Source organism: Larimichthys crocea, chromosome VI, assembly GCF_000972845.2.
Source record: "Larimichthys crocea isolate SSNF chromosome VI, L_crocea_2.0, whole genome shotgun sequence".
Taxonomy (NCBI): Eukaryota; Metazoa; Chordata; class Actinopteri; family Sciaenidae; genus Larimichthys; species Larimichthys crocea.
The window spans coordinates 23,299,115-23,313,432 of NC_040016.1; the positions used below are offsets into that span (position 1 = coordinate 23,299,115).

The 14,318-nt window shown below is 46.7% G+C and overlaps 1 protein-coding gene across 1 annotated transcript in view; it reads right to left on the bottom strand.

The window, feature by feature from the left end:
• asap2b (ArfGAP with SH3 domain, ankyrin repeat and PH domain 2b) overlaps positions 1–14,318 on the bottom strand; it is a 23,279-nt gene that overhangs the window by 6,842 nt on the left and 2,119 nt on the right. Inside the window, exons 2-8 of the mRNA XM_027279460.1 lie at positions 9,487–9,559; positions 8,072–8,217; positions 7,917–7,991; positions 5,383–5,432; positions 3,702–3,831; positions 3,520–3,605; positions 3,152–3,293 (exon numbers count right to left, since the gene is read on the bottom strand). Coding sequence (XP_027135261.1) covers positions 3,152–3,293; positions 3,520–3,605; positions 3,702–3,831; positions 5,383–5,432; positions 7,917–7,991; positions 8,072–8,217; positions 9,487–9,559 — 702 coding nt within the window. The remainder of the gene's footprint in view (positions 1–3,151; positions 3,294–3,519; positions 3,606–3,701; positions 3,832–5,382; positions 5,433–7,916; positions 7,992–8,071; positions 8,218–9,486; positions 9,560–14,318) is intronic.

Consider the following 14,318-nt stretch of genomic DNA (forward strand, 5'->3'; position numbering starts at 1 on the left):
AAAACATTAATGCTATTGTGGTTCAGCTTTGCCCACAAATTATAAAAGACACATTTTCAGCATGATTGTCAGCTGCAGTCAGCAATTAGGCACATTACTGTTCAGAAAGTATAAGTAGTGCAAAGTATGAGGACGAATACCACTATACACAAGCCACAAGACGTTAATAAGACATGCATGTAGAGACTGGAGACAATGACTGGAGACACTCCAAACAGCAGAGGTATGACCCTTTACCCACTGTACTCTGCAGATCTCTTCTTTACGTCAGTGGAAAGTTCAGGAAATAGTGAGGACTGCTCTCACTTCTCCTCCTATAGTATTATGTCTCTCGTACTATGTGATAACCACTGATATGAAATAGCTTATTTGTAGGCCATAATCTAAAACATAAAGAAGCAGGATGCATCGTTTGTTGAGATGAAGCATCTACTCAAATCTAAAAAGAAGTTGAGATGGAGAGGTTCATGAAATCCAAATGTTTTGTCTTACAAGTAGTTAACACAAGTAGTTATTGATCCTCAAGGGGTGTCTCGCTTCAAAGCACAGAACCCATATCCACAACTTACGAGGCAACAATTCAGAAGAGTAAAGACAGGCAAAAAAGGGAAAAGGTCATGGCTTGGTCCAAAAAATCAAGATGAGGATCTAACAACAGACAGGAAGATGACTGGGCCCTGGTGAGCAAAGGCACATAAACAATGTGAAAGTGAAATAGTGGCTAATGACTGGTTTATATACTCTATCTATAATAATGAGGGAAATAACAACAGGTGAGTGATAAGGGTGAGGAGGTGAGATCAAACCAGACTGGCTGGTTCTGAAATGACAACATTGTTAGATAGAGATCCTGTGAAACATCACACACTCTCACTGACTGTTATTGTAGTACTGATTTCATGGGTGACAAAAAACATTGACTCATTATGGTAGTTGAGCCGCACCATGATGAGTTCAGTACCATAATGTAACAAAGACATATTTTTCATCCTATTGTTGGTACGGTACAACATGATGCATAACCGCCTTACTGTGCAGGAAATCAAACATGAGTATGTGTTAAATAGCTTTTAAACTGGCACACATTGTACTTTACATTGTACACTTTGTATTCCAGTGACTGTTACTCAGGTTTGTGGTTTGTGGTTTGTGACTTATGCATCCACTCCTGTGCACAGCACTTTTCACAGCAGCCATTTTGACATATAGTACGGTCAACACAGGGGTCTCCAATAATACTAATTAAGGTTCAGTTCCATTTATTACAGCAGAGTCTTTACAGTGAATAAAAATGCACTACAGCAGCACCAACTTCCCCTTGACCTACAGTAACCCCGAAACCACACCAGGCACATCTGTCACGTTAGGTTTGCCCCGCCAAACTTTTATCACTTTTTACGACCGGCAGTTTGCACCTAAATCCACAACTTAAAAGTCTTTAACCCTTGTATGGTATTCAGGTCAAATTGACCTGTTTAACATTTTTACAAGAAGAAAAATGGTACAAGTATACATTTTTTCTACGTAAAACTATATGGCCTTAGATTATTTTCTATGATAAACATGTACAAACAAACAAAAAATGTTTTAGCACAATTACATCCTTCATATGGTCTTTGGGTCAGTTTGACCCGCATACACAGAGACACACGTGCGCGTACACACAATGTTACATTATTATCATCAAAGCACAGACAAGCTGTTTGCTCTCACTTTCCCGCACTCTTTACCCTCTGTCATGTGTCCACCTGCAAACCCTTTTTTTAGATGTTATTCCATAACATTGTAAAAGTGGTGACGCTGTTAATTATGCAGAACTTAATATCAGCCTTAATATCATCTGAATGGGTAAGTTTAAATAAAATCCACCCCCTCACAGTTATCATGAATGGGGAAATTAGCTATAGAGACCAAAAGCTTGTCTGAACCAGACTGTAAACATGTTTATTTCTGCTGTTTTAATGCTGCTGCTTATGGAGATTGACTCTTTTCCTGCAGCTTGTCTCAAGCAGTGGCTCAGGGATTAGTTTAGGAATGAGTTTTTGGCACTTGTGCCTTGTCATTGTTCTTCCTGTTGGTTCAAGTCCCACATGGACCAAAAATATGGAAGGCGGACTGGTAGTTGGAGAGGTGCCAGTTCAGCTCCTGGGCACTGCCGAGGTGCCCTTGAGCAAGGCACCGAACCCCACAACTGCTCACTGGGCGCTGGTCTGGCTGGCTGCCCATCACTCCACCATCTCTCTCCACATTTGCATGTCTATGCCCTTGTACTGCATGTGTGTGTCCGGGTTAAAATGAATGTAAAAAATAAAATAGAGTGAAAAAAGAATTTCCCCACCGAGGGATTAATAAAGTCTTCTTCTTCTTCTTCTTCTTCTTCTTCTTACAGTACAACATTACGTAACGGGCTCACTCACATGAGCTACAGTAACAATGACTGAATAGCGGAATACATGTGATGATATCTTTGGTGGTGTGAAGGTTTGATTTTTGTAAATTTGTTTTCCTATACATGTGGGGTTTCTAGCATTGCACAAGCAATTGTTTTCTGTCTGTGCCCAGACGACTCTTCTTATCAGCAAGTATTAAACATGCACACAAATACACACACAGGCACACGTTCACAAAAAAAAACAATCCAAACTCACATGACTTCTGATTTACGATCACCTCATGAGATTTACTGTAAACTGGGCCTCTTGTTTTGTGGTCGTGGCAACTACTGAACAACACATAACAGGAAACTAACAACAGGAAACAAATATTTCCCCCCAGTGACTGTTACTCCGGTTTGTTCTTAGGGTTTGTGGTTTGTGACTTAGACTACGTTTACACATAGCTGTATGTTGAGAAACAAATATTTCCCCCCAGTGACTGTTACTCAGGTTTGTTCTTAAGGTTTGTGGTTTGTGACTTAGGCTACGTTTACACATAGCACACAAACGCAAACCGTAGTTTTCCAGAATCTCCACTCTAGCCAGAGTTTTTAGAAAGATTCGTTTTCAGAGGCGAATTCGCCGTTTGGACAAGAGTAAATGTGGGACTGACTTTTAGTGGTTGGTGAGAGCTTGGTGAAATAAAAGGCTGAAAGACAGACGCCGAGCTGGGCTGACTGCTGCTGGACTAGGCAGTGAGATCAGCTGCTGCTGGGGACCTGGATGATGATTGGCTGCTGATCAGAAGTAATGTAATCAATCTCATATTCAACGTTTCTCACCTCCGTCAGGTCGACAGCCAGTTTCTCCACAGAAGGTTTCAGACTCTCCACGGCCTTCAGACCATCCTGGAAGAAACTGAACACAGACAGAAAGAAAGACGTGAAGAAGACAAACAACGAGCACAATCATGACAATGTGGACTCGGTCCTTCATGTGGACTCGGTCCTTCATGTGGACTCGGTCCTTCACGTGGACTCGGTCCTTCACGTGGACTCGGTCCTTCACGTGGACACGGTCCTTCACGTGGACTCGGTCCCTCACGTGGACTCGGTCCTTCACGTGGACACGGTTCTGGACGTACTTGCACTGAGCGTGGAAATACTTGATGAGGTTCTGCAGGAAGTCGACGCCTTTCTTCACTTTGATCTCGTTCACTTTGAGGAGATACTGAAACCAGAGACGAGGACACAGATCAGGTTCTCCGAAGCTCCCATCATGAAGTCATAGCGTCACATCGTAACGGACACGCGTTCGTCGCCTCACCTCACACATCTGCAGCTGGAACAGACGTCTCTCTTTCTCCATCTCCTCAGCGATTTCTCCTCCGCTGAACTCTGTTCGAATCATGCCGTGCTGCTTGGCGTGCTCCCTCTTCTCCTTCTCGATCTTCGCTCTGCAGAGGTCAAAGTCAAGTCGTCTTAGAAAACACGACTCAGAACCACGATCCTGTGACGTCCCCGCAGACTAGAGTTGTCACGATACCAAAATGAGTAACCACGATACTATACCAGACAAAGTATCACGGTTCCGGGTATTATCGCGATACTGCAGCCTTTTTATTATTATTATTATTTTTGTGAACTGCAATGTATTTATACAAGTTATAAATACGTATTAATTACTAATGTTGTTTGGTGCATGATAAACATAATACTTTTGAAGTAAAAATTAGACTGAAACGAGTTTGGTTTTTTGAGCAAAATTAGTGTTGTCAGTCATAGACATATATACGTAGACGTGCTGAATCGTATGTCGACGTTACCGCCATTTCGGATGCGGCAAAGTAACTGGCAACACACGGAAAAAGCTGTGCAAGAGTATTCTTTTCCAAGGTTTTTAACACACACACACACACACACACACACACACACAGACTGCAAATGTATAGCTGTATATGTATGTTCATCACGCATGCCCCCCGTGTAGCTGTAAACACTCAGCATTAGAAAAATACATACGTTGGTTTGGTGCTTACATAAGGAGTAAACATTTATAATCATCACTTTAAAAGTTACATACGTTGTTTTTTGGTGCCTGTTTGTTTCCCAGATATATTAGTGTGTGTGTGAATGGGTGTATAAGAGACATTAACTTAAAGAACTTTGTAGAAAGGCGCTTTATGAAGTTCAGTCCATTTCCTGTTATTAGTTTACGGGCAGCCCTGCCACATCCAATATGGCGGACGCGTTAACGTAACGCAGCATCGGACCAACCTGTATATATATATGTCTATGTATATATTCCTATGGTGCCACTAACAACAACGCCGCGGCAGACTCGCTGCTCGGGCCCGGTGCTTCTGCCATGGTGAGTGTGTTGTCTCGTGTCTGGGCGAGACAGAACTTTAGCTTGTTGTTTGTTCTGAAGCGAGTTTCTATCAAAGCGGAGCTGTCTTCACGGAGTTCGTTCTTGCCGGCAGAAACACACGAACAGCCAATCAGCTAACAGACGGGCGGACCCAGCGTGCGGAAACAGCCTATCATATCCCTGGACGTCACCAGTAACAGGCAAACAGCCAATCATTCAGCAGCTGTGTAGTTCGGTTGCGGTTCCATGTTGGTTTGTTTACAAAGGAGTAGCATGCAGTGAGAAGCCGGGAGGAGAGCAGAGGCGGCCGCTATGTAGCGGAGACTGGCACCGGTAGTATAGTAATCCACGGTAGTACCATCGTGTAAAATTTCTAGTATAGTAGGAACCGTTACGATTTGGCACCGCGGGGTACCGTGTATACTGTGGGTATCGTGCAGCTCTACCGCAGACTGTATAAAACCTGGACGTAGTCTCTGTGACGTCCCCGCAGACTGTCTAAAACCTGGACGTAGTCTCCGTGACGTCCCCACAGACTGTCTAAAACCTGGACGTAGTCTCCGTGACATTTCTTTAATAACATAAATGTGGTTCATCGTTGTTCGTGTGGGTTTTCAGGTGTTTGTGTCGTTCTCACAGTTTGGTCTCATAATCCTTCCAGGCTTTGTCGAACGGCTTCTTCAGATCCTGAAAGAGGAAGAGATGTCCCATGATTAGACACCGACCAATCAAATCACAGCTTTGACTCACCCACAACCACACACACACACACACACACACCCACACCCACAACCACACACACACACACACACACCCACACACACACATAGACTTTGACCTGTGAGTTGCTCAGGAAATATTTCAAGACGATAACGTGACAGGACTTATGCAGACTGACTGAGAGGCTGCTACATTTAATATTATCATTAAGTAAACATTTAAATCCAACGTTACTCTCTATATATTTTAATATACAAGTATATATTATATTAAGTAGTGAACCGCTAACAACTGAGCTGTTGTTTGACGTGTTGTTTTATCAAATCATATCAAATTATTTCAGATATTTGTGATAATGAAGCCTTTAAAAAACAAACGTATGATGTCACTTTCTTTGTGAGGTCAGATTTGTATTGTGTTCATTAACTCTCGTTAACTCGTGCTCGGTAACTCGTGTTCATTAACTCTCGGTAACTCGTGTTCATTAACTCGTGCTCTGTAACTCGTGTTTGTAAACTCGTGCTCGGTAACTCGTGTTTGTAAACTCGTGCTCGGTAACTCGTGTTTGTAAACTCGTGCTCGGTAACTCGTGTTCATTAACTCGTGTTCATTAACTCGTGCTCGTAAACTCGTGTTTGGTAACTCGTGTTCGTAAACTCGTGTTCATTAACTCGTGTTCATTAACTTGTGTTCGGTAACTCGTGCTCAGTAACTCGTGCTCAGTAACTCGTGTTCATTAACTCGTGCTCGGTAACTCGTGCTCGGTAACTCGTGTTCGTAAACTCGTGCTCGGTAACTCGTGCTCGGTAACTCATGTTCGTAAACTCGTGCTCGGTAACTCGTGCTCGGTAACTCGTGTTAATTAACTCATGTTCGGTAACTTGTGTTCGTAAACTCGTGCTCAGTAACTCGTGCTAGGTAACTCGTGCTCGGTAACTCATGTTCATAAACTCGTGCTCGGTAACTCGTGTTCATTAACTCGTGCTCGTAAACTCGTGTTTGGTAACTCGTGCTCGGTAACTCGTGTTCGGTAACTCGTGCTCGGTAACTCGTGCTCGGTAACTCGTGCTCGGTAACTCATGTTCGTAAACTCGTGCTCGGTAACTCGTGCTCGGTAACTCGTGCTCGGTAACTCGTGCTCGGTAACTCGTGCTCGGTAACTCGTGCTCGGTAACTCGTGTTCGGTAACTCGTGTTCGGTAACTCGTGCTCGGTAACTCGTGCTCGGTAACTCGTGCTCGGTAACTCGTGCTCGGTAACTCGTGCTCGGTAACTCGTGTTCGGTAACTCGTGTTCGGTAACTCGTGTTCGGTAACTCGTGCTCGGTAACTCGTGCTCGGTAACTCGTGTTCGGTAACTCGTGTTCGGTAACTCGTGTTCGGTAACTCGTGTTCGGTAACTCGTGCTCGGTAACTCATGTTCGTAAACTCGTGCTCGGTAACTCGTGTTCATTAACTCGTGCTCGTAAACTCGTGCTCGTAAACTCGTGCTCGGTAACTCGTGCTCGGTAACTCGTGTTCATTAACTCGTGCTCGGTAACTCGTGTTCATTAACTCGTGCTCGGTAACTCGTGTTCGGTAACTCGTGTTCGGTAACTCGTGCTCGGTAACTCGTGTTCAGTAACTCGTGTTCGTAAACTCGTGCTCGGTAACTCGTGCTCGGTAACTCGTGTTCATTAACTCGTGCTCGGTAACTCGTGCTCAGTAACTCGTGCTCGGTAACTCGTGTTCGGTAACTCGTGCTCGGTAACTCGTGCTCGGTAACTCGTGCCCAGTAACTCGTGCTCGGTAACTCGTGCTCGGTAACTCGTGTTCGGTAACTCGTGCTCGGTAACTCGTGTTCGGTAACTCGTGCTCAGTAACTCGCGCTCGGTAACTCGTGCTCGGTAACTCGTACTCGGTAACTCGTGTTCGGTAACTCGTGTTCGGTAACTCGTGCTCGGTAACTCGTGCTCGGTAACTCGTGCTCGGTAACTCGTGTTCATTAACTCGTGCTCGGTAACTCGTGCTCGGTAACTCGTGCTCGGTAACTCGTGCTCGGTAACTCGTGCTCGGTAACTCGTGTTCGGTAACTCGTGCTCGGTAACTCGTGTTCGGTAACTCGTGCTCGGTAACTCGTGCTCGGTAACTCGTGCTCGGTAACTCGTGCTCGGTAACTCGTGCTCAGTAACTCGTGTTCAGTAACTCGTGCTCAGTAACTCGTGCTCGGTAACTCATGTTCAGTAACTCGTGTTCGTAAACTCGTGCTCGGTAACTCGTGTTCGGTAACTCGTGTTCGGTAACTCGTGTTCGGTAACTCGTGCTCGGTAACTCGTGCTCGGTAACTCGTGTTCGTAAACTCGTGCTCGGTAACTCGTGCTCGGTAACTCGTGTTCAGTAACTCATGTTCAGTAACTTGTGTTCGTAAACTCGTGCTCGTGTCGGCTCTCCGTGACAAACGAAGCGGCACTGACCCCTTTGACTCCCTTCAGGTCTCCCTTCAGCAGACTGTCCAGAGGGAACGTGATGATGTTGTTCATGTTCTGCAGCTGGAAACAGGAAGTCAACGTGTCAAACAAACAGGAAGTTTAAATTTAAAACATGGCGGCGGCGTGACGCGGAGCCTCACCAGGTTCTTGAAGAGCGCCGACAGTTCTTTGGTGAAAACGGCGAACTTGAGGAAGGCGGAGCCAACACCGGCGTCTTCTTTGCAGACACAGTTATCCCCAAACTTCTCCATGGACTGAATGTACTGCTCCTCATTGTCCACGTGAGCTGAAACACAGACAGAGACCCTTACAGGACCAGGACCAGAACCAGAACCAGAACCAGGACCAGGACCAAGACCAAGACCGGAACCATTTAGAGTCTGCCGTTTGTTTTATATTGAATGTTTTAATACAAACAAGATTAAAATGAATTATTGTGTGGAGCCAATTACAGCTGAGGAAGAACCAGCCGGGGTTCAAACCAGGAACCTTCTGGCTGTGATGTGCCGTGTTGACCACTGCTCCACCGTGCCGCCTTGTTCTTAATCAGCTTTAACGTGTCACATGATAAAACGTGATAATATCAGGCGTTGTCGTGGTGTGCTCATCGTGTTGTCTGGGCCTCGTTCCTCTCCCTCCCGCGGCATGCTGGGACAGGACGTGGTATGGCAGGAATGTTTGGTGGTGCAGACTCCACCTGCCTGAACACAGACCCACCACACCGACACCTGAGACTGAGCTCAGCGCAACAGCTGGCCTCCAGGATGTTTCCAGGACTTTTTCAATGACCTGTCTGTACCAAAGTCTGATCATTGTGACTGTGGTTCTGATGGACCTCCACCCGTCCACCACACACTGTGACCATGGCAACATGTTTGGAGCTGTGGGACTACATTTCCCATCATGCCGAGGGTGCTGAAGCAGAAAGTTTAAAGCTTGCATGGAGTGTGTGAGGTGTGTGTGTGAGGTGTGTGTGTGAGGAGTGTGTGTGTGAGGTGTGTGTGAGGAGTGTGAGAGGTGTGTGTGAGGTGTGTGTGAGGAGTGTGTGTGAGGTGTGTGTGTGTGAGGTGTGCGTGTGTGAGGTGTGCGTGTGTGAGGTGTGTGTGAGGTGTGTGTGAGGTGTGTGTGTGTGAGGTGTGTGTGAGGTGTGTGTGAGGTGTGTGTGAGGTGTGTGTGAGGTGTGTGTGTGTGTGAGGTGTGTGTGAGGTGTGTGTGAGGTGTGTGTGTGAGGTGTGTGTGAGGTGTGTGTGTGTGAGGTGTGTGTGTGAGGTGTGTGTGAGGTGTGTGTGTGTGAGGTGTGTGTGTGAGGTGTGTGTGAGGTGTGTGTGTGTGAGGTGTGTGTGTGAGGTGTGTGTGAGGTGTGTGTGTGTGAGGTGTGTGTGTGAGGTGTGTGTGAGGTGTGTGTGTGTGAGGTGTGTGTGTGAGGTGTGTGTGAGGTGTGTGTGTGGCGTCAGCAGACAGAGTTAGCAGCAGACAGGAAGTGACACGCGCAGCGAAGCGTCGCGGTGAGACGTGTTGGTATTTTTGGACAGACTGACGTGAAACTGTGACTCACCCAGACCGGACGTGTTGATGGCTTTCACTGACTTCTTGATCTTATGAAGGACGGACCTGTCCACGTCCAGAGCCTGAAGAGGACACACACACACACTGTGAGGACACACACACACACTGTGAGGACACACACACACACTGTAAGGACACACACACAGATGTGTCATGTCCAGCTGTAGAGGACAGATGTGTCATGTCCAGCTGTAGAGGACAGATGTGTCATGTCCAGCTGTTGGTAGTGTTGTAGAGGAGGTCCTCTCTGCAGAGCTGGAGGTCTTCAGGAGGTCTGTGAAGGTAGAGAGGGACGCCCCTGATCTGTAGGAACTGGTAGGACGTTCCACCAACGAGGAACAACAGACAGAAAAGTTTGGACTGTCCAAACACCTGAACACATCATGACCCCACAGAGTGGATCTACTAGAACCGAGAACCAGCGCCTCAAAGAACCAAGAACCAGAACCTCAAGGAATCGAGAACCTCAAAGAACCGAGAACCAGAACCTCAAGGAATCAAGAACCTCAAAGAACCAAGAACCAGAACCTCAAGGAATCGAGAACCTCAAAGAACCGAGAACCGGAGCCTCAGAGAACCGAGAACCAGAACCTCAAAGAACTGAGAACCAGAACCTTAAAGAACCAGGAACCAGAACCTCAAAGAACCGAGAACTCAAACTTCATGAGGTGGACTGTGACAATCTTAAGTCCAGATGACGACATTCATGCTCTCACTCGTCCGGACGACCAGCAGGTCTTAAGATAGTCTTAAAGATCTCACTGAGTCTCTGAGACTCTGCAGCAACCTTCAAAACCACGCTGCAGTCTTCAGGTAGATATATATAGAGCAGACAGACACTCACATACTTATGTATAAATATATAACTGCAGACTGCTGCTGGTGTTTATAGAGACATGACAATGGTGATGATGAGGACATGTCCCCGTCTCTTCATGTCCAATAACAGTAATAATAATAACTACTAATACTAATCATAACTCACTAATCAAATAATCATACTATACCTAATCATTCCACTACTTATCTCATCCATTAATCTAATACCATATATCACACAACCTCACCCTAATACCCACATAATCCTAACCCCCCCCTCATATTACCTCTTAATCTCTCTCCCTCATCTTCATCCCCCCTCCTCTGCTGTTCGCTGCAGTGTCTCTGAGCACTCTTCCATGGTTTGACTTCAGAACGGACGTGTGCGGACAAGATGAGCTTTAGACAACGAGCATGGACTGAGAGGACGAGACTGATGTTAGAGGGGTAGAGCAACAGGTGTGCAAGCGACGATGGAGGACCCTCTAAAGGGGGCGGGGTCAGGTGAGTTGGGCTTGCTGGGACTCGACCAGACAGGTGAGGCTCCGTCATGGCCCCGGGTCTGTGGGTGGGACATCCCAGCATGCACACAGGAGGAGGACAACACAACACGCCGTCGCGAGTTGAACAAATATTCCAAAGTGACTTCAGACGTTCTCCGAGTGTGACGACAGTAATAATAAGACGTCGTTACACCTGAAGCACCCTCCAATGATCCTGCTCCAGGATTCCGGAGTCTCCCTCAAGGATACCGGAAAAAGAAAAAACTCGACGCTAGAAATCACCCTTGAAAACGCGTCCGGACTCCTACACCCCTCCCGGCACCCCACTCGTCCTCATGCCACGTACTTTGCTGTCAGCTCCTTCGTCTCTGCCTCTCAGAGCGACGGGTACCTCGCTCTCTCCCTCCAAGCTGACGGACTGAGTGTTTGACAACAGGCGTTATGGACGACCAGGAAGAAGAAGAGGAGGTAACAGGCTGCAGCAGCTTCTATGGACATGATGGCAGAGGAGCAGAGAGTGAAGAGGACGCTGACGGAGGAACGAAGAAGAGAAAAGGAGAGAGTGAGCGAGCAAGAAGCCGCCGGACAAGAGTAAATGTGGGATGACTTTAGTGGTCAGGAGTAACGTAATCAGAACAAGTCTCGAGTACAGCTGTAGTAGGGTTACCACAGAGGGGGTTCTTTGTTACTGATGCAGCTCTCTGACCTTTGACCTGTTTCACTGCCGGTTCCTCATCTTGGGTTGCCGTGCACACGCTCTCCCACGTTGGTGCAGCTCAGGTTGCCGTGCACGCTCACGGTTGCCGTGCACGCTCACGGTTGCGTTGCCTGTGCACACTCACGGTGTACGTCCGTTCGACCCCCGGGCCTCACGGTTGCAAAAACAGAAGAAGCAGCTCTGAACTCTTACAACACGCTGAGTGAGCTTGACATGAGGAAGTGTCCTTGTTCCTCTTTTCACTGAAAAACTGAATCTTTGCTTTCATGACTGGAAAGTGAGAACGCCTCAGAGTCCAACCAGAACCACAGAACCACCTGAGCCCACCTGAGCCACCTAGAGCCACCTGAAACCAGCTCCCTGTCACCAAAGATGCCACAAGCATTGCTAGCGTTGGATCGTGTGATGTTCATTTGTCTTTGTTATGTGTGGTTTTTTGTGTTCCTCTCCGTGGTGCCACCGTGTTCCTTAGTGGTTCATGCGCGTTTGTGCTGGAGGTGTCGGGGCTTTGTAGTCCTCATTGGTCTTGAGATGAACTCAGTCACGCTGATCACGATGGAGCGCACGCACATGTCCTGTTGCGTCAGAAGGTGAATAAATGTCGCAGAGCGCGAGCCTCAGTTGAAGCAGCCACAGGGCTGACTCAGAGGAGCGCGCGGAGTCACAGACAGCCCCAAGATCGGGTCCGGGGTCCGGGACTCGCTGCTCCTCTATAGTCTCAGACCAGACTCTGATGAACTCACGTAGTTTGGTGTCTCAGTCCATCAGCTGACCCGCACACCGACACGTTCCTCCGAGCTGCGCCGCGACTCCACCTGAGGACCGACCGGGGGCGGGGCCAGGCGGGGCGGGGCGGGGCCAGGCAGGGCGGAGCGCAGGAGGGCTCACACAGGAAATGACAGCCTTTCAAAATAAACACAGTCATATAGATGTAGAGTGGCTACGTACTCAGACGAACAGGAAGTACTCATGGGCTTGATGTTAAAAGTAAAATACTACAAAATAAAAGTCGTCTCAGCACACAAGTGTACTTTGGCCTTTAATTTAAGAATAGACAATTTCGAATATATATTCAACTATGTTCATGCTCTATATCACCTGAAAATAGAATATTTGTTTTTTTGTACAGAAGCCAGAACAGACGAAACTAAAGACTGCAGACTCAGTCTTTGTGTTGTTTCACCTTCAGAGAGGAAGGAGAACTGGGAGCACGCGACCTGCGTGAAAAGTGAAAGTACTCCATGAGGATTAAATTACAGTGGCCCTCGTTTATCGCGGGGGATACGTTCTAAAATAAACCCGCATAAACGAAATCTCAAAGTAGTTTTACAATATTACATGTTTAAGGCCGTAAACCCTAACCACACACTTTTATACACCTTTTACACGCATTTTGACGTACTCTCCTTAAACAGGACGCAGACCAATGCACGTCTCATACTGTACAGTAGCGGTAAAAAAAAAGCATGCAAAATTACACAAAAAAAAATCTGCGAAATAGCGAGTCCGCGAAAAGTGAACCGCGATATAGCGAGGGACGACTGATCACTATCGTGCTTATTCTGAATATCGGCACGTGCGGACTCTTGCATGCTGATATTAGATAACAGAACGACTCAGCATAGCTGCTTTGTATCATCCAATCAAAGATGAGAGTCGGTGTGACCTTGTGCCCTCCTGACGCTTCTTGTCCTTCCTTTTCCTGCCTTTCTGCCAGCGTTTGTTTTATTTTGAGGCATCACTTCGTACTTACTTGTCTGGCATGGTCCCCGCCCTCTATTGCCATCGACTTCCACCCCCCAGTTCTTGGCCATCTGCTCCTTCACCCCATCATTTTCGCCTACCGTTGTCCTTGATGGTAGTGTTTCTCTTGATCATGTTCTCTTTCGTACTTCCTTCTGTCTCTCCACCCGTTGTTCTGTCCGTCCGCCCCTCCTGTACCCGTCCTTGTCATTTCAGTCTTCTTGTTCTTTATTTCCCTCTGCCCGATCGTGTCATACGCTCTCTTGCTGGTGTTCAACCACTCTTGCATCGCTTAGCTTGCCAACTCCCTATCAAAACAGGATGCAACAACCTACCACTATGACACTAGAATCTATTCTTCTGTTCACAACAGCCATGAAACGTCTCATGTATATTACTGAGTCCACCCTTTTGTAGCTATTAATGGTTTTGAGGTTTCTGCTTTAAGTGCTCCTACCTGCTTCCTCCTCTTGTATGGCAAATCTTTAAATTACACAGCCCACCATGCTATTAGGCAGTTGTATCCACGCACAATCAGGCCACATCTAGAACCGTAACGTATAGGCGGATATAATAACTATCATGTCACTCAGTGTGCTCTTGTATCATTTATGGACCCCCAGTCGCACTCAGATACCTCCCCATTCACACCTTAAACGAGGGCTGTGGATCTTTAAGGCCCGTTCCTTATACAGATGGACTGATAAGTCATTATCACTACATTTCTGTATCACACAGGCTTGACCTGAAAAAACTGAAACTAATTATATATTTTTAGCTCTCGATCCTCCCCCTCTTACACCCCTCCAAACGGATTTCTTTACTCTCATCCCCACCCTGTTCCCCACTTTCCCCATCCCGAATACGTCTTCCCTCATGTCTTATACTTTCTATACTTCAGTACCTATTGACAACTTCTTGTTCTTAATTGTTTTCCCCACCTGCTTGTTCTTTTCCTGCATGTCCTCCATCTGTTTCCCCTCTCCTTTTCCTTGATTGGTCATTTCTTCTCCCAATGGGTTCTAGAATTCATTAATT